At 35.8% G+C, this 19715-nt stretch overlaps 1 protein-coding gene across 3 annotated transcripts; it reads left to right on the top strand.

Moving 5' to 3' along the window:
- The first annotated feature begins 516 nt into the window (after positions 1-516).
- LOC127880859 (store-operated calcium entry regulator STIMATE-like) lies at positions 517-19540 on the top strand. 3 transcript variants are annotated; one of them, XM_052428311.1, is made up of 8 exons: positions 517-1108; positions 1395-1443; positions 3054-3149; positions 8157-8278; positions 10962-11074; positions 13426-13509; positions 13921-16174; positions 16214-19540. In XM_052428311.1, exons 1-7 carry the CDS (start codon positions 940-942, stop codon positions 14152-14154), a joined length of 867 nt encoding a protein of 288 aa, XP_052284271.1. In that variant the 5' UTR covers positions 517-939; the 3' UTR covers positions 14155-16174; positions 16214-19540. The 3 variants fall into 3 exon arrangements, with proteins under 3 accessions (XP_052284271.1, XP_052284272.1, XP_052284273.1); XM_052428313.1 differs by having other exon boundaries at positions 1032-1108; positions 2936-3149; XM_052428312.1 differs by lacking the exon at positions 3054-3149.
- Positions 19541-19715: the final 175 nt, after the last annotated feature.

Raw genomic sequence — 19715 nt, 5'->3', positions numbered from 1 at the left:
TGTTTCATATTCAGAGTCATTCACTATGGCCATAGTCGACTTGAAGAAATGAGCAATGTTGTCATTTTAATAGTTATTTACTGTTGCCATAGTTGACTTGCAGTAGCGCTCATCACATGCACGCGCACTATCAAGTTGCCTGATTATATATTTATTATCGATGTACATTAAACTTATAAACCATACGTGTAGTTTATTTATTTATTAAGTACGTACACCATACACATCCATATTTGACCATTGCAGATAGAAGACTAGTACCAGTACATATAATTTCATTCGTATTTAAGAATGAAATTTATGTTATTACTATTTACTTTTTATCTTTTAGTCCTCAGACGTCTTTCTAAAACTAAATGTTCTATAACCGGGATTTCTCTTCCATAACCGGTCTTTCTCGTCTATGGCCATACAACTATTTTCCATAGCCGAAACAGCCAATCGAAACAGCGAATGGAATTCAGGAAAATGGAAAAAGAGTGTTTCCCAATGTATTTAGTATACTGTAACCTTAATATTTACTTCCGGGTTATAACACCAGAATCAATTAAAACCACCATACAAGCAAAAGGAGTCAATTGATCCGTGACGTGTCGTCTCATTAAAATATATCATTTAACTGGCAGTGCACGATAACGTCGTAAAAATTTGTTTTAAGTTCAATCTTGTAATAAATGATCAAAAGCTAGAAACATTTCTCTTGTACATAGTAACAACTCAACAAAGTACTTTTGCTCTGTGGTATCTGTATATTCTGTATTAGTTTGTTAATCTGTTTTAAATCAATTTGTATGTACCATTGTGATCTGAACAATACGTGTGATTCGTAGATAGAACTTTAGGTTTTTTTTTTTATTTATGGTGCTTGAATTTTTAATGGTGCTTTTTTGCTAATTTATCAACATATGAATTCACACTGCTCACAATTTTGAACACGAAATGGATTCTGTACATCAAGTCATTTCTCAAAGTGCTGCTCTCAACAAAACAGTGGACAATGCAGCCAGCAAATCGGAAGCATTTCACTGCAATACTGGATACCTGATGAATGCTCTGGGCTTGTTTCTGCAGTTCTTGTTGGCAGTGCTGGCATTTACATCCCTTATCTGTAAGAAATCATGTGCTATGTTGATTTTAGTAATAAGGATAAATAAATAATTGACTTATAAATTATCATTAAAGAGAATTACTTTATGTTTAGTAAAGTGTATAATTCAAATAACAATTTTAGTATTCAGACACACATATTTTTTTTTAAGAATTCAGCATGACCTAAACAACACAGTTTGTTAAATTATTCTTTACATTTGATATCTTAGCAGTGTTCACCACATATTAAGTTTGTATGTGTATTTTATTATAATTGAATGTATTTATGATACAATATATTTCAGTGAAAAGATTTTGTGAACCAAAGTATGAAAGGAGACCATGGAAAATTTGGTAATACATTTGTGGTATTTGGTTAACAACAAGTTCTATTGTATGTTACAATTTAACTGTTGTGTTTTAAAAGTACAAGTTTAACTTAATTTATAGGTCAATAAAATTGTGTAGCTTGCACAAAGGTGCTTAGTTCTTTTTTTATTAAATTTTGTTCACTATATTAGTATTGTATGATATTTGCAGGGGTGTCAATTTTCCGGATTATTCCGGCTGACCACTTCCAGGGTCGCTTTTGAGATCAATTAAATTCGGATAAGATATTTTTTGGAGGAGGGGTGGAGCAGGGGAAATTTGTTTGAAAGCGCGATCAGTTGAGAACGAAATTAATTTATTTGTTTAAGCTTCATTGTCTTTGCGCTGGGTACCACTTTTGCCCAGTGTTTTATTTATTTATTTCTGATTCAGGCTAGCCGAAGTCACAGACATGAATGATAACTGACGGAAAATCGTCACTACTTTCTGAAATTCTTACAAGTCAACGAAATGTTGCACATGTCCACCATCATGAAATCAGCATTTTTGTGCCCATTAAATTCATTTTTTACATCCATTATAAACAAACCTATAATGACGAACACACATGGGATGATGCAGACAAGTCTAATTTATAATATTTTGCATAGTGTTCACCAGAAATTGCAACAAAAAATACTATAAAATAGTACAATTAGAGAGAGTTCGGGGGGGGGGGGGGGATTTTTGGATTTGAAATTTTGGACAATTGACACTCCTGTATTTGACCAATTATATTTTTATGTCCCCCTTCGAAGAAGAGGGGGTATATTGCTTTGCTCATGTCGGTCGGTCCGTCCACCAGGTGGTTGTCAGACGATAACTCAAGAACGCTTGGGCCTAGGATCATGAAATTTCATAGGTACATTGATCATGACTCGCAGATGACCCCTATTGATTTTGAGGTCACTAGGTCAAAGGTCAAGGTCACGGTGACCGGAAATAGTAAAATGGTTTTTGAATAATAACTCAAGAACACATACGCCTAGGATCATGAAACCTCATGGGTAGATTGATCATGACTCGCAGATGACCCCTATTGATTTTGAGGTCACTAGGTCAAAGGTCAAGGTCATGGTGACCAGAAATAGTAAAATGGTTTCCGGATGATAACTCAAGAATGCATACGCATAGGATCATGAAACTTTATGGGTAGATTGATCATGACTCGCAGATGACCCCTATTGATTTTGAGGTCACTAGGTCAAAGGTCAAGGTCACGGTGACCCGAAATAGTAAAATGGTTTTCGGATGATAACTCAAGAACGCATATGCCTAGGATCATAAAACTTCACAGGTAGATTGATCATGACTCGCAGATGACCCCTATTGATTTTGAGGTCAAAGGTCAAGGTCACGGTGACCCGAAATAGTAAAATGATTTTCGGATGGTAACTCAAGAATTCTTTTGCCTAGGATCATGACACTTCATAGGTACATTGATCGTGACTTGCAGATGACCCCTATTGATTTTCAGGTCACTAGGTCAAAGGTCAAGGTCACAGTGACAAAAAACGTATTCACACAATGGCTGCCACTACAACGGACAGCCCATATGGGGGGCATGCATGTTTTACAAACAGCCCTTGTTGCAGGTTTTTTGACACATCCAAGCAGGCTTTTGGAGCTGCTGTCATACATTTTGCAAATGTGTTCTTGGCAGATGTGTTCAGAGGGGACCCCTGTACCTGGTAGGAAGCCTGAATGGAAACTTATGTACACCACATACTCATCCAACAAGTGTTTTAATTCATTAAAAATCAACAGATTACGCTTTCAGCAATTTTTTTGCAAGATAAATGTTAATTCTGATGAAATCTTTCATGAAGGATTAATCTATAGCTACATAACTAAAATAAAACATAAGGGTGCTGTGCCCTATTCCAGTATTCCTTATTGCTTTCTTCTCCTGACCTTCTTGTCTGGGAAAAACAACTATTGAGAAGACTATGCTTAATTGTAAGTGGTAGACGATGACCTTCTGTGTATTTAGCAATGTATTTGAAAATGTCACCAGACTATTTCAGATTTCCATCCTGCCCCTTTTTAGCAGCAACTTGTACCTTTTTAGCTCACCAGAGCACAACTTTTGGGATCACCTTATGTCCGTTGTGCGTTGTTTGTTGTCAATATTTTGCATTGTGAACATTCTAGTGGCCATATTTTTTGTCTGATCTGCATGAAACTTGGTCAGAAGATTTGTCCCAATGATATCTTGGTCGAGTTTGAAACTGGGTCTAGGTCACTAGATAAAAAAAGAGAAAAACCTTGTGAACACTGTGGAAGTCACATTTGATGCTCAATCTTCATGTAACTTTGTCAAAATGTTTGTTTTAATGATATGTTGGTTAAGTTCAAAAATGGTTCCGCTCTGTTGAAAAACATGGCCGCCAGGGGGCGGGGGAGTATTTCTAATATGGCTATAGAGAAACCTTGTGAACACTCACAATTTTTGCCCAATCATCATGAAACTTGGTCAAAACATTGGTTTTATTGATATCTCTGATGAGGTGGAAAATGGTCGTGATCATTTAAAAAACATGGCCGCCAGGGAGTGGGGCAGTTTTTTCTATATGTAGTGAAAACATGTGAACAGTCTAGAAGACACATTTTTTGCCCAATCTTCATGAAATTTGGTCAGAACATTTGTTTCCTGGATACGACGGTTGAGTTCGAAAATGGTTTGGATCAGTAAAAAAACATGGCCACCAAGGGGAGGGGGGGGTCTTTTTCCTTATATTTATACAGTTAAAAAAGCTTGTTCACAAACACTCTAGAAGTCACATTTTTTTGTCCAATCATCATGAAACTTGGGCAAAACATTGTTTTTAGCTCATCTATTTTTTGAAAAAAAATTATGAGCTATTGTCATCACCTTGGCGTCGGTGTCGGCGTCCGGGTAAGTTTTGCGTTTAGGTCCACTTTTCTCAGAAAGTATCAATGCTATTGCATTCAAACTTGGTACACTTACTTACTATCATGAGGGGACTGGGCAGGCAAAGTTAGATAACTCTGGCGTGCATTTTGACAGAATTATGTCCCCATTTTATACTTAGAAAATTGAAATTTTGGTTAAGTTTTGTGTTAGGGTCCATTTTATTCCTTAAGTATCAAAGCTATTGCTTTCATACTTGCAACACTTACTATCATACGGGGAATGTGCAGGCAAAGTTATATAACTCTAACTGGCATTTTGACAGAATTATGTGCCCTTTTTATACTTAGAAAATTGAAAATTTGGTTAAGTTTTGTGTTTAGGTCCACTTTAATCCTACAGTATCAAAGCTATTGCTTTCATACTTGCAACACTTATAAACTATCATAAGGGGACTGTGCAGGCAAAGTTATGTAACTCTGACTGGCATTTGGACGGAATTATGGGCCCTTTATACTTAGAAAATTGAAATTTTTTGTTAAGTTTGTTTTGTGTTTAGGTCCACTTTAAACCTACAGTATCAAAGCTATTGCTTTCATACTTGCAACACTTATAAACTATCATAAGGGGACTGTGCAGGCAAAGTTATGTAACTCTGACTGGCATTTGGACGGAATTATGGGCCCTTTATACTTAGAAAATTGAAATTTTTTGTTAAGTTTAGTGTTTTGGTCCACTTTACCCCTAAAGTATCGTAGATATTGCTTTCATACTTGGAACACTCGCAAACTATCATAAGGGTACAGTAAAAGGACAAGTTGCATAACTCTGGTTGTCATTTTTACGGAATTATGGCCCTTTTTTGACTGAGTAACTTTGAATATATGGTTAAATTTTGTGTTTCGATCCACTTTACTTCTAAAGTATCAAGGCTATTGCTTTTAAACTTCAAATACTTTCATGCTATCATGAGGTTACTGTAACTGGCAAGTTGAATTTTACCTTGACCTTTGAATGACCTTGACTCTCAAGGTCAAATTATTAAATTTTGCTAAAATTGCCATAACTTCTTTATTTATGATTAGATTTGATTGATACTTTGACAAAACTACTCTTACCTGACATACCACAATAGACTCCACCCAAACCATCCCCCGTGCCCCCCCCCCCCCCCCCCACCGAATCCCCCCCCTATATATTTTTTTTTTTCAGATAATCTCACAAATGACCTCACACTTTACCCCCCCCCCCCCCACCCCACCCCCAAATTATTTTTTTTAAACAGTTAAAAAACAAGAATATTTATTTTTATTATTTTATGTTTGAAATACCGACCAACCATCGCACCCAAGAATCCCCCCCCCACCCACCCCCCACCCTCGAATTTTTTTTTGCATTTTTTTTCCGCATTTTTGGAAGATAATGTAATAAATGTCCACACCACCACACTATACACCCCTCTTCACTCCACCCCTCCCTCATTTGTGATTGAAATTGAGAGTCCCTTCACCTTTAAAAAGAAAATAGATGAGCGGTCTGCACCCGCAAGGCGGTGCTGAGCTTGTTATGGATATCTTGTTATAATATCTAGACCGAGTTCCTGTATGGTTACGGTCTGTTGAAAAAATGGCTTTATAGTGTAACCTTATTTACACTCTACTAAGAAATTACCAATGTACACGTTGAATGAAATGTATGCATATTATGATATTCATGATCTGATTGATCTCCATGCAGTCATCTGAATATTAATTTTGCTGATAAGGTATACAGTTAAATTGGATTTTTAACCAGGTTTTCCGAAGGAAAAAACTGGTTATTAGATTGGCGAATGCGGGCGGGCTGGCTGGCTGGCGGGCTGGCTGGCTGGCTGGCTGGCGGGCTGGCGGAATAAGCTTGTCCGGGCCATAACTATGTCGTTCATTGTCAGATTTTAAAATCATTTGGCACATTTGTTCACCATCATTGGACGGTGTGTCGCGCGAAATAATTACGTCGATATCTCCAAGGTCAAGGTCACACTTTGAGTTCAAAGGTCAAAAATGGCCATAAATGAGCTTGTCCGAGCCATAACTATGTTGTTCATCGTCAGATTTTAAAATCATTTGGCACATTTGTTCACCATCATTGGACGGTGTGTCGCGCGAAATAATTACGTCGATATCTCCAAGGTCAAGGTCACACTTTGAGTTCAAAGGTCAAAAATGGCCATAAATGAGCTTGTCCGAGCCATAACTATGTCGTTCATCGTCAGATTTTAAAATCATTTGGCACATTTGTTCACCATCATTGGACAGTGTGTCGCGCGAAATAATTACGTCGATATCTCCAAGGTCAAGGTCACACTTTGAGTTCAAAGGTCAAAAATGGCCATAAATGAGCTTGTCCTGGCCATAACTATGTCATTCATTGTGAGATTTTAAAATCATTTGGCACACTTGTTCACCATCATGGGACGGTGTGTCCCACGAAAGAATCACGTCAATATCTCCAATGTCAAGGTCGCCACGACTAAAAATAGATTTTAAAAAAAAAAACTTACAAAGGGGGTTAATTTTTTTTGGTCATTTCAAAAGTTCAGTTTGAGTTTTCTCCCTTTATCAGATTTTTTTTTCACAATGAAAACCTGGTTTTGTGACAATTTTGTCCCTTGTTTATCTTTTTATTTTTGTTCCTTTCTGAAGAGGATTTTTATGATGATGATTGGTTGGGGATGAAGTGCAACAAACATAATTATGCCATCTGAAAACTCTTTATTAAATATTCTAAAAAATTTAAGTAGTAATATTGAGTTCACAGAAAATTACTTAGGGGAGAAACAACTGTATATAACTGAATTTGTGTTTGACCTCCAATCATGAATGCATGGCTTGTCAGGAATGCACTCTTATTTCTCCAATGATCCCATTCATCCACCTGCTTATCAGCAACTAATTAATTCTCTATTGACTGTGCCTGAATTGTTCTGGTACAGTAGTATTCATTGATGCGTTTTGAAATGGTAATGTGTCACATTACCATTTCAAAACAGTGATGTAACAGGCTTGCAGCTTAAATGCCCTTAGTCCTTAAAAATAGGCCCAGCTGGGAACTCACATCAAAGCCCTTCAGACTGATAAGAGTGGAACACAAATGGTTATGGCACACAGTTTATGGATGAGGTCGGTAGTTTTGGTGTGATTATCAAAGATTTGTGTTCTAAATAGGGTTGATTGTTGTTTTAATTGGAAATATCATTGCAAGGTGAGTCTGAAAAGTTCCAGTTTGTTTAAAAGCAAGGCCCTGAGGTGGGTGGCAGATTTCTTTTTATTGCTATAGTGAAACATTATGAACTCTATAAGTCACATTTTAGTTCAATCTTAATGACACATGCTGAGAACATAATTATGTTTCCTATATAATATCTTGATTTACTTTGAAAATGGCTCTTGTGCTCTGAAGAGCATGGTTTCCAGGGGCGAGCAAATTTCTTCTTGTGAACCTTATGATAATATTTATTCCCCCCTTCGAAGAAGAGGGGGTATATTGCTATGAAGTACTTTTATTATTTTGAACTCCACCTTCCCAGAATAGTATAGTTCCTTCGGGTCTCAGGTTAGCGCCTTAGGGCCCATGGCCCTCTTGTTTGATCCTAGATCTTCCCTAATTAATGTTAAAGTTATTATTACTCTGAGGAAAATTCTAACTAATTATATTGAAAACTGTGGATGGTTTATGATAATTAAACTTCAAAATTCTAATATTGAGTGATTCTATCTTTGATATCCCATAGTTTGAAATGAATGTATTAAATAAGTGTACTATGCTTTGTTTGTGACTACAGGTATATTGTTAGCTTTCTTCTGGACTCGACCATTGGAATCTTGATTATCTACCTGGGACTTAAGATCACTCAGCTCATCGTGCACAGGAGGAAGATGGAGACCCTCTACTTTGGGGAATATGGTGAGCAGAAAACAGGGGGTTTCTATACAATGTAATGGTGAGCAGAAAACAGGGGGTTTCTATACAATGTTATTAAGATATTCTGTTAGTGATTATAATATTCCCGTGCATGTTATGTTGAGGATTTTATCTACCATTGTGTTTAGATATATGAGTTTTGCAAACGGGATATAAATCAAAGATGGCTGAAAATACAATACATATTTTGAAGGAAACATGAAATCTCCATTGGACACCATTTTTACAATTAAAGGATCAGAAAGCGATTGGAGAAGGGCTAGAAGCAATCAAAAGAGTATTTGGCTACGTCAGAATTACATAATGCTGAAGATAAAAATGATGAATTTATCATTCAAGGCTGCCAAAAATTGAGGGGCTTGCAAAAAACCTCCCTGACCCCAACAGCATTGAAATAACAAGGGAAACAAATACTTTGTGCCATAGAAAAACAAACATTTTGCCTATAAGCTTAAAAATAAAGTTACCTCTAGTAGGCGTGAAAATAATAGCTATGATGTGTGACTGAGAGAAAAGACAATAGACTGCAGGGCTTTACATGAAGTTTCAACCCAACTTTTCATGTGGGGAAAGCACATTGGAAATATTTGGCCTGACCTACTCGCTCATGCATTATAATTTATATAATCAATTTACTGTAAAATTATTTAAAACAAAACATAGCAAAAAACTCTCCTTATTTTAGAACCCTAAAAACAATGATCATTTATAAAACTGATTGTATTTTGGTTGCAAATCCTTTGTATAATACTGCCTTTGGTTTATATATGCAGATGACATCAGTCAAAATAATAATTTTGTTTTTCTGTAATACAGTAAACAACAAAGTAATTGAAATAGAGACATACTTATGTGGGTTTTTTACTTTAACTTTAGCGTTGACCCGGTTAATAGAAAATATGGCAATTGTAAATGTGTATGAAATTCTAATACATGTACACTTTTACTGTCAATTTTGGCCAGAATTGCTTTTTAAAATATAATTATGTTTTATCATGCATTACAGGATGAATTAAAACAAAACCATAACCTTTTTATATTTTATAAAAACTATTTTTGCTTGCTAATTGCGTGATTAGAAAACTGAAATTGAACAGACCACTTGCCCAAATCTAACTTTGACCTACCAGGGGCATATTTGCAATAGTTCATAAAGAGCTCATGACTGTGAATTTCTAAATGAAGAAGAATATAAGAGCATATTGTTCAAGCAAAGAAGAACAGTGAAAAGATAGTCAAATGGCAGCTGACCCATGTCAGAAATGCTTCAGGAGGTTCATCAAATAGAGGAGACAACCCTAGTGTAAGAAAGTGCCATGGAATCACAGTGGCATTGCAAAGGTTTAGCACTTCGACAGACATGACAACAATCAGAAGTGAACTTACTGCGGTGGTAATTATGAAGAGAAACAAGAGGACTGTAAAGGGAACGACAAAATAATGATGATGCACAAAATGAATTACTCATTTTGCATATCTGTGCTGAATGACACCAGTGTCATTGAGTACCAAGAACAGAACTGATATACAGATTTCAATGGCATCCAGTTTTGAAAACAAAATGTAAGCTATAAGCATGGAAGAGGAGGAAGTGACGTAGGAAGTATGGCAGCAGACGACAAGTCAACTGGCGGTTAGTGTGATTGCCATGAATATTCACCAGATGGCGAGTCTTTCAACATCAGGGCATGTCATATATAGAGAATCAAAAAAGGTACAGGTGCCTTAGATCTTGAATTATTAAAAAATAGTACCTGTCAAAATGGATGATGTGACAACCAGACAGTGGGGTCGATGTAAACATAATGAATTATTGTTAGTTGAAAGCATTTCAGCACAAAACTCAGACAAATGTCGAGTTGAAGAACAGCAAGGTCAATTTATCAACATTGCATAGTTCTATTCAAGTGATGGTGAGTTAAGAATGATAGGGAGGAATGAGCCATGAGAAGTTAAAGCAAATATTGTTGTTTAGGAAAAAATACCAACACTTTTTTGGTATAGTACAATGTATGTTGATAACACTTGGTATAATTACAAAAATTTAGACGGAACATTCAATAACACAAATTATTACATGTGAAAGAAATCAAATCGTGAGATGACTAAAATTAAAGTCTGGGAGTTGAGTACAAAACTCATGAAGCTGGAGGGAAGAAAGGGAAATGGAAGTCTGGATGATAAGTGTCGAAGTCCTGAGGTTTAAGACAGAAGATAGAAAGTGGTAAGGGAAAGACTTGAAGTTGATGAATGAAGAAAATAAGTTGTGGTTTAAAGAACTAAAGTTTAAAAGATGGGACAAGATGTGATGTGTGCATGGCTGTGTATTAACTGAGCTAGCCAGCATAACATTATACATATAGAAAGATAACAATTTAAGAAATGGTGTAGGTTAAAATTCTATTATAACTTAATGTGTTAATTGATTGTGTAAATACAAATGTCATAATTTAAGTATATATTATTACATGCAAAAGGCTGAAAGTGTATTTCATTGGACCTGTTTCCATTTTAAAATGATATGCCTTTTGTTGTGATGGTTCTATCTGTTTATATAGCAAATTGTGTCAACAATGATTGTTCTGTGTAAGTAGCATCATGAATTAAACTATAATTGAGCTGCTGATCAATGTGTGTTGTCATGAAGGCTGGTGTGTTTGTACAGGTACGCCCCCACAGTGCAGCTCCTGGGTGGGCCAGTGTGGGCTCTACATCCTGGTGATGATACTAGAGAAGATCCTCATGACCGGCCTCATACAGTTCAGCTTCTGGGAAGATGTGAGATACATTCAGTTGTTGAATGCAGCCTGGATCACTGCCAGTCATAAAATAGCCAATAAATACAAAAATATTTATTTGACTACAAGTTAAGCTCAACTTTTATTCACGTAATATTCAGAGCTATACTACTCACCAAAATTGCCAGCATCTGTAGAATGCTCTGTTGGAGGTTAACATCTCCGTATTACTGTTTCTATGAGAGTTATCTAGTCTTTTTGTTTTACAAAGTTCCATAATTCTGACTGTTATTTAGATTTATCATTCCCCTTTTGTACTTGTTGATAAAACATACTAAATACCTGTATCTGAATAATTCCCCTTTCTGTTTTTGGTAGCAACTGCTCTCTACATTTACTTCCAAAAAGGTCAAAAATGTGTTCAGGATCATAATAGGAATTTTCACTTGCCAAGACATTTTTAGAAGGATTATGCCCCAATTTGTATTTATAAAATGTTGCTTAATGTTTGCATGGAATTTAAAATTCAGGTTGAAGTTTGCATGCAACATTATAAGTATGTATCTCTGAAATAACAACAGATATTCAATTGACACTTAATACATGTCTTGAGATCATCATGAGAGGTCATTTAGGAAGGCACATCCACTTAGTCAGCATTATTCCTCTATTGTACTTTTAATGGCTCCTAAGAAGTGGGCATACAGCAGTTGCGCTGACCAACTGTGCCTCTGTTTTTGTTGTACATTTGTACAAGTGTCGGATGTCCATCAGAAAATTCCTGTAACAGCCACAACTTTGCAGTTCGCACAGGCTAATAAGGAACTACACTTTACGCACATGCATTATGCCCAGTTTTTAGAAAACGACTCTATTGATTGATTTTAAAATAACGCAGCATACATATGAACCATCATAACATGACACATCACTGGTAATTCCCATCTCCTCACCTCAAAGGTTAAGATCACACGTAAGAAGTTCAAGGTCAAACAAAAACCAGCTTGCAAATTCCTGACCCATAACATAGGCATTTATTTAGACATGTTAAAGTAACTTGGCACAAATGTAAACACTCATAAGTAGACAAGTCGCATGTAACATATGTGTTCCTACCTCGAAGGTTAAGGTCTTACTTAGAATTAAAATATCAAATTTGGCCATATAATAGCATTAATAGTCCTGTCTTAGCCAAAACGTTTATAACTTGGCGCAGATATAAAACATCATTAGGCCCCTGTCATGTGTAACGCATGTCTCCCTCCCTCAAATGTCAAGGATACAAAGAGGTAAAAGGTCACATTTTGCTGCAAAATACCTCGTAGCTATATCATTCATTATGCAATATTAAACTTAACACAAATTAGCACCATGGGGAGTGGGTTTTGCATACAGGGCTCACCTTCAACGTTTAAGTTCAAGGTCACAAATAGAGATCAGAAGTCAAGTTTTGCCTAAGAAAGGCGTATTTTTTGCTGAAGTGCAGTTATTAGACAAAGAGGGGAATGTGAAGGCATTCATGCACTATGGACACATGTTTTGTTGTACTTCAGGTAAATATTGTGTGCAAAACTTTCTATTTCTAGCTGACATGTAAACCATGCATTGGGTTGCATTTGGGGCCAGTTGGGTCAAGGTCACTGTTGCTAAAAAGAGATAAAAAGTTTGTGTTCATCAACTTCAGTAAGGATGGATATATTTTGTGCAGGTTGCAGGCTGATATAACAAGGGATTGCATTACTTAAAATTTAAAGTTTCCACGTGCTATATTGACTTTAGTTTGAGGTATTGTGGTGTAATTTTTTTGTAGGTAGCTTATATGCTGCTACCTGAGCTGCTATTACCTTTTAACAAGTTGGGTCAAAGTTTTTGTTACAAAAAAGGAAATATTGTTTCTTCTCAATAAATTGAGTTTTGATGAAAGTGTTAAGCTGTAATTGTTTGTGAAGGTAGCTAATTACAGACTTTGCTTGTAAAGTTAATTAAATTCAACAAAATTAATTGATTCAAAGTTGAAAATCTCTTTTTTGGGCATGATAACATTTCTTTTAAGTTAAATATACTATATAACTACTTAAGGGTTTCAACTTAAAATTTATCTTTACAATCGTTTAATCAAGTGACTGACAGAAAATTTTACATTATACTTACATGGCGAAAAAATAGTCAAGCACAGGGTGTGAGTTTTTTTATCAGATTCTGTCATTTGGTTGTTGTCAGATGTGGGTAAACTTTTCATTCAAACAACTTCTTGACAAATGTGCACATAGTGTTCATAGGGATCTTGAAGGATACAGTGTTGTCCATCTTCAGTCAGTGAGTGTGTTTTGATTATTAATATCCTGTGAGTTTAATACCAACTAAAGTTACTTATCTGCGCTTCATTGACAGGTACGGAAGATCATCATGTCGCCAGTGAAGGACCCCAAAGTGGAGCTTGTCATTGTGATGTTTGTTGTACCATTGGTGATTAATGTAAGTTGTTAAGCTTGTCATGCATGTACTGGAAATGTTTGCTAAGTTTAAACCTAGTTATTTAAGCTCATTAACACTCATTTGCATAGAAAGCCTTAGGCTTATAAAAACACTCTCTAGTTTGTTTCCTGGGACTATAACTAGTACTTGGTGTTTTAGGGGGCGATCAAAGGAAAGCCCTCAGTTTGAACCTGTGACCTCCAGATCGCTATGCGGACACCATATTCACTACGCCACTGAGACTATGTTTGCTTGTTTTGTTATAAGGGTATTCTGGACTGTTTTGTAATTAGTACATATGGTTTTTCCTGATGTTGCAAGATGGTCTGATTATTAATGGTGTTGACTTAAATTGTACTTGACTAATTGTATTGTCAAGTTTTGAATGTATGCCTTGTTCCACTGTTCCAGGCATTTATATTCTGGGTTGTGGATAACTTCCTGAAGAGGAACACAAAAAACACAAAGACCATCTACGTGAGCGATGATGATCACTCTGTGCGCTACAATCGCTCAGAAAGCACGGCTAGGTTGTACAATCGTATAGAGCGTGTTGAAGACGGTGACTCAGACATCATCCTCACAGACGACGACCCCGACGTGCGCCACCGCAGGAATGACAGCACAGAGGATCTCATCAGTTAATGCTCATAGTTTGCAGAAGGGGATGTCATTGGAATTGTAAAATAGTGTGCCTGAAATGTTTCAGACCAGGTTGGTTTTGTGCGTGTTCATGTATCACTTATGAATTTTGTTCCAGTATTGGCAAGTATGTGATAACACATATTTTAATATACATGTATGTGAATTCCAGTCAAATGCAATACTTTTTCAATGTTCAACTTTTATTTATTCAGATAAATGAGAGTTGAAGCTTTTCTTACTTTAAGTGAACATTGGCAATGTCTGGTTATTTTAGGGATTGCGTCAAATACCAAAATTGGTATAGGAATAATATGCTTGTCATTAGATTGAATATTTGAATAAGCACATGATTGGAGAAAGGTTCTTTGAAATTTGTGGCATAGAAGACAATCATTATTTTGTAAACAAAATGTAATTTATCAATATTTTTTATTTACATTTTGTATTTTCTTATACATTGTAATTGTATTAAAAATGAGATAAAATCATAAAAATGACACCAGCATAGGACCCAATTAAGTTGTTATTTCTGAAAAATATCTCAAATTCCTCTCAATTTTGTCATGCCTGCTTATGGAAGCTTAAAATTGATGTCAAAGTGTGGCAGTAAAGTGTCACAGGTAAGTGCCATGCCCATAGCTCAAACGTCACACGTACAGGTCACATTCAATTTTGAGGATTATACAGCTATGTCTATTTATTCATTATTACTAATTAGTGTTGTAAGAACTTGTCAAATATCTTTATTTTGTTGCTTTGTTACTGTTCAACAGTGCCATTTTACAGATTACCTCTGTCAGAAGTAATTGTTTAATATTAGGTGGTAGAGCAATGGCAACTGACAATGAACTGTTTACTCAATATCTTCTTGTCCGATTCATGAACAAGAGCAATAGCATTTTAATATCTAAATTTTGTAGCGTGAAATAACCATTTGGGGGGGGGGATAATTTCTGAAATCAGGACATTAATGATTATTCATGTTAAAAAACAACATCAATATATTTTCAAATATTCAAATCAAGTTTCATTGATTCTTATGGCATTCATTCAATTTAATTGCTCAATAGTGTATTCATCTGTGGTTTATTTAAATACATTACTTAGGGAAATATATTAAATAGGCACCGTAATAATAGCACCTGAGCATTTTTAGTGCAGTTTCTTCCTACATTAACATAGTTTTGGCCCTCTTTTTAGTAATAAATAAAAGTAAGACTTGTTACACACCCTTCTTGTGAAGAATTAGTGACTTAGTGATACAACTGTTTGTAGATCATGCGCTTCTGTGTATAAAGATCCCATTATGATTGATGAATTTTGTGACAACAAGTGGAATTGCATATGTCCTAATATTTTCTTTTTACCTTCAAATTCATTATCATTAAAACTGTTAGCAGACATATTTTAAACAGGAGAATTGTATCTCATTGAAGAAAGATTGTAGACGAAGTTTTAACTGCTGTGTATATTTTCATGGTATTACTGCTGTTGATAATAAATTGTTATGTTATGGTGGATTGGTTAAGTGTTAGGTAACAATATTTGTAAAACCTTTTATTGAGTTATTGATAACAATATTTGTAAAACATTAGTATTTGCTGATGCATCACAAAGCATGACCTTCACTCTTAACATCATCGGCATGGAAGGAGTTCACATTTGAACTGGGTCATCTTGAAAATCCATAAAAAATTGAAAGAGCTGTTCTTTTAAAATGAAAGAGATGCTCATGTGTAAAGCATTTACTGCCATCTTTATTGAATTGCCAAAACCATCTCTATCACTCTACATAGTTGCATTTTGATATCATTATTTTTCATAGATTACCAGGCATTCATTGTTGCAAAGACAACTATTGAATTCCGCTTAGTATTATGGCAATTTAATTTGCTTAAATGCCTGCACAGTTTGTATAATATTGCTGTGTATTTTTTATTTGTTTTCAACATGTAATGAGCATGTTACATAGGTAAGTGAGGTTTCTACATATAATGAGCATGTTACGTAGGTAAGTGAGGTTTCTACATATAATGAGCATGTTTCATAGGCAAATGAGGTTTCTACATATAATGAGCATGTTACATAGGCAAGTGAGGTTTCTACATATAATGAGCATGTTACATAGGCAAGTGAGGTTTGCTACTTTCAAATAATGTTGCTCATCAAGTATCATATGTATCTGTAGTTCTGTACTGCAAGCAAAATAATACAAAGAAATAGCAGAATAGAAAACCATATCCAAATCTTATTTCTTGTTCACCACTTGAATGAACCTGTAGACAGAAATGTCATGCTTGGAAAAGTTTGTCCAAGAGTTTACAGTTCATCAATTAGATACTCAAATGCAACCATGTGCTTTTATTTACTTCTACAGATTAATATAAACCCATGATTGGTCAGCTCAATCAGTGATTGACAACTGTCTACTGGTCAAATTCGTGTCTATATTAAATTTTTATATGTGGTCATTCATAATATAATTACTGCTATTGTTGTTACTATGTATACTACTCAAAATTTGCTAAGGATCACTGTTTATAGTATGTGTAATTGGAAGTTTACCCCTATCTAGATTCAGCCATCGTCACGCATCAATGATACATCAATACATAAAAACAAAAACACACATTCTAATATCAAAACCTGAAAATAACAATTTAAATTAAATTAAATTGAAGATAATGTGAAAATAAAAAGTGATCCTTAGCAAATTTTGAGTAGTATATTTTTTAAATATAAATGTGCTTTATTTTAGGGCATAAAATTCCATTCAGGAAAAACAAATAATATACAGATTTAAATATTATTACATCATAATATTTTTTCACAATTTCCCTGGGAGAATCTTTGTGTTTGTGTCTTGTGCCATATAAGCCAATGTAGCTCCAGACCAGCATGTGCATTCTTGTAATCTGATAAGGAGCTACCATGACCACTAATGAGACTACATTCTTGCATGACTTAATGCACAGGCTGGTGTGGAGCCATGTATGCAGCATAAGAGCCGTTTTCCCATTATGCGGATCTTCTGTATCATCTCTGTGTTCTCCTGCAGAACTACTGTCATACTATATGGCCCCTTGTGCCAAGCATCTCATGTTGGCTGTTGTCTCTGATGTTAACACTACACATAGCTTGTTAGACTGTATATGAAATACGCACTAAGTCTGATTGTGCTCCCCTTTATTAAATGACGTATCTCTTACTAAAATCTCAGTATTTATCATTTTTAGCTCCACTGGCCAAGGGCCAGCGGGGCTTATGTCATGGTCCTGTATCCGTCGTGCGTGCGTGCGTCTGTGCGTTAACTTTTTCTTTAAACATCTTCTCCTAAACTACAAGTCCAATGCTGATAAAACTTCCCACAAATGTTCCTGGAGTGAACTTCTTTCAAATTTGTTCAAATTATGCCCCTGGGGTCAAATTTGACCACGCCCCGGGGGTCAATAAATTGAACATATGCTTATATAAAGCCTATTTTGTGCAAACTTTACAAAATCTTTTTGTCCATAACCATTGGGACTAGTGCTACCACATTTGGTATGTAGTGACATTTAATAGTTCTCTACTTTGTTTGTTCAAATTATGCCCCTGGGGTCAAATTTGACCCTGCCCCGGGGGGTCACAAAAATCAACATATGCTTATACAAAGCATATTTTGTGCAAACTTTAAAAAATCTTTTTGTCCATACCCGTAGGGCCTAGGGCTACCAAATTCGGTATTTAGTGACATCTAATAGTTCTCTACTTAGTTTGTTCAAATAATGCCCCTGGGGTCAAATTTGACCCTGCCCAGTGATCACGAAAATGAACATACGCTTAAATAAGGCCTATTTTGTGCAAACTTTAAAAATCTTCTGTCCATAACCGTATGGCATATGGCTACCAAATTTGGTATTTAGTGACATCTAATAGTCCTCTACCAAGTTTGTTCAAATTAAGCCACTGGGATCAAATTTGACCGTTCCCCAGGGGTCACAAAATTGAACATATTGGGCCTATTTTGTGCAAACTTTAATATTTTAATACATACCAAATTTGGTAGAAATAGGCCCAATGGTTATGGACATAAAGATTTTTAAAGTTCTCTACCAAGTTTTTTCAAATTATGCCCCTGGGGTCAAATTTGACCCTGCCCCGGGGGTCACAAAAATGAACATTTTCTTAAATAAGGCCTTTTTTGTGCAAACTTTAAAAATCTTCTTGTTCATAATTATAGAGCCTAGGGCTACTAAATTTGGTACGTAGTGACATTTAATAGTAAAAATATGTGAAATAGAAAGAACGACAATATCTTTTGGACCTACGTTATAAGCAAAGGACCTGTGCGACAATTCCCGGGCGTTTTAGTCTGTTTAGATCGCTGTCACCCCGCTCGCTTATTGAAATGCGCGCGCAGGCCGGGAACCTCGCTCTTTACACACACAATAACAGCCACTAAACACAATGGGCGCCAGATTTGATTTTTGACGTGCTGATTTTTTTCTGGAAATCACCATGACAGACGAAATCAAGTTAAACAATTGGTAAGGAATGATTCATGTGTATGCAATTAACAATATATTTTGTTGATTGCCCCATTAATTGAGTGAAACAATAGTTACAAGGATTTATCACATCGTCTGTGGATGTTTCTGTTGAAACTGAAAGTAGATAGAAGAGCGAGGTTCCCGGTCTGCGCGCGCGCGCATTTCAATAAGCGAGCGGGTTGACAGCGTTTTAATTATGCATAATGACGCACTTCCGTTGCTTTAGAAAATGGCGAGTGATATACCTTGTCAATATTTATACATACATAGTCGAAGTATCGTTTTTAAGAAGACGTTTTGTCGGAAGATTTTTATTAATTTAGTATGTGTATGCATTAAAATAAACAATGGGTAACTTAAAAATCAATAAATTAAAAAAGAAACATTGTCATTGACATCGAGCGCCTATGGTCCGATCTTCATGAAACTTGGCCAGAAGATTCATCCCGATAATATCTTGGACGAGTTCAAAAATGATGCCGGTTGGTTGAAAAACATGGCTGCCAGCGGGCGGGGCATTTTTCCTTATATAGCTATAGTAAAACCTTGTTAACACTCTAGAGGCCACATTTATTTTCCGATCTTCGTGTAACTTCGTCAGAAGATTTGTCCCAATAATATCTTGTCACCAGCGACTTTGGGCCTTTCAGACCCTCTTGTTAATGTGACAACATTAACCCACTTGTGAAGTGCTGTTTTTCTGCGTTTAAGTTCTTGTTTAACAATGTGTATTATGTACATGCCATTTACCACTGTTATACTCATGGTTGTTATTCATAAATAATATATCTTATCATGCATGTTTATGCATGTAGCATTTTCATTTTAGATGCTGATTAAACATCCTTGCCATATCATGACTTGTTGATTAAATGTTGTAAAACACAACACACAATCTAAACTGTGATGTCGATGGTTAGCTGACAGGGGCGTAGCCAGACATATAGGAATGTTACGCACAAATGGGGGAGGGTGTGGGGGTTCGGGCCTCCCCCGAGAGACCTTTAAAAATCATAACATAAATGGTAG

Source organism: Dreissena polymorpha, chromosome 5 (genome assembly GCF_020536995.1).
Source record: "Dreissena polymorpha isolate Duluth1 chromosome 5, UMN_Dpol_1.0, whole genome shotgun sequence".
NCBI lineage: Eukaryota > Metazoa > Mollusca > Bivalvia > Myida > Dreissenidae > Dreissena > Dreissena polymorpha.
The sequence above is the reverse complement of the archived record's forward strand: the minus strand, read 5'-3'. Positions and strand labels throughout refer to the sequence as shown.

Excerpts from the sequence above, each read along its gene's own strand:
- LOC127880859 (XM_052428311.1), top strand. The coding sequence starts at position 940 with ATGGATTCTGTACATCAAGTCATTTCTCAAAGTGCTGCTCTCAACAAA. Across the intron at positions 8,279-10,961 it reads CCTCTACTTTGGGGAATATG|GTACGCCCCCACAGTGCAGC; the intron begins GTGAGCAGAAAA and ends GTGTTTGTACAG. Across the intron at positions 11,075-13,425 it reads AGTTCAGCTTCTGGGAAGAT|GTACGGAAGATCATCATGTC; the intron begins GTGAGATACATT and ends CTTCATTGACAG.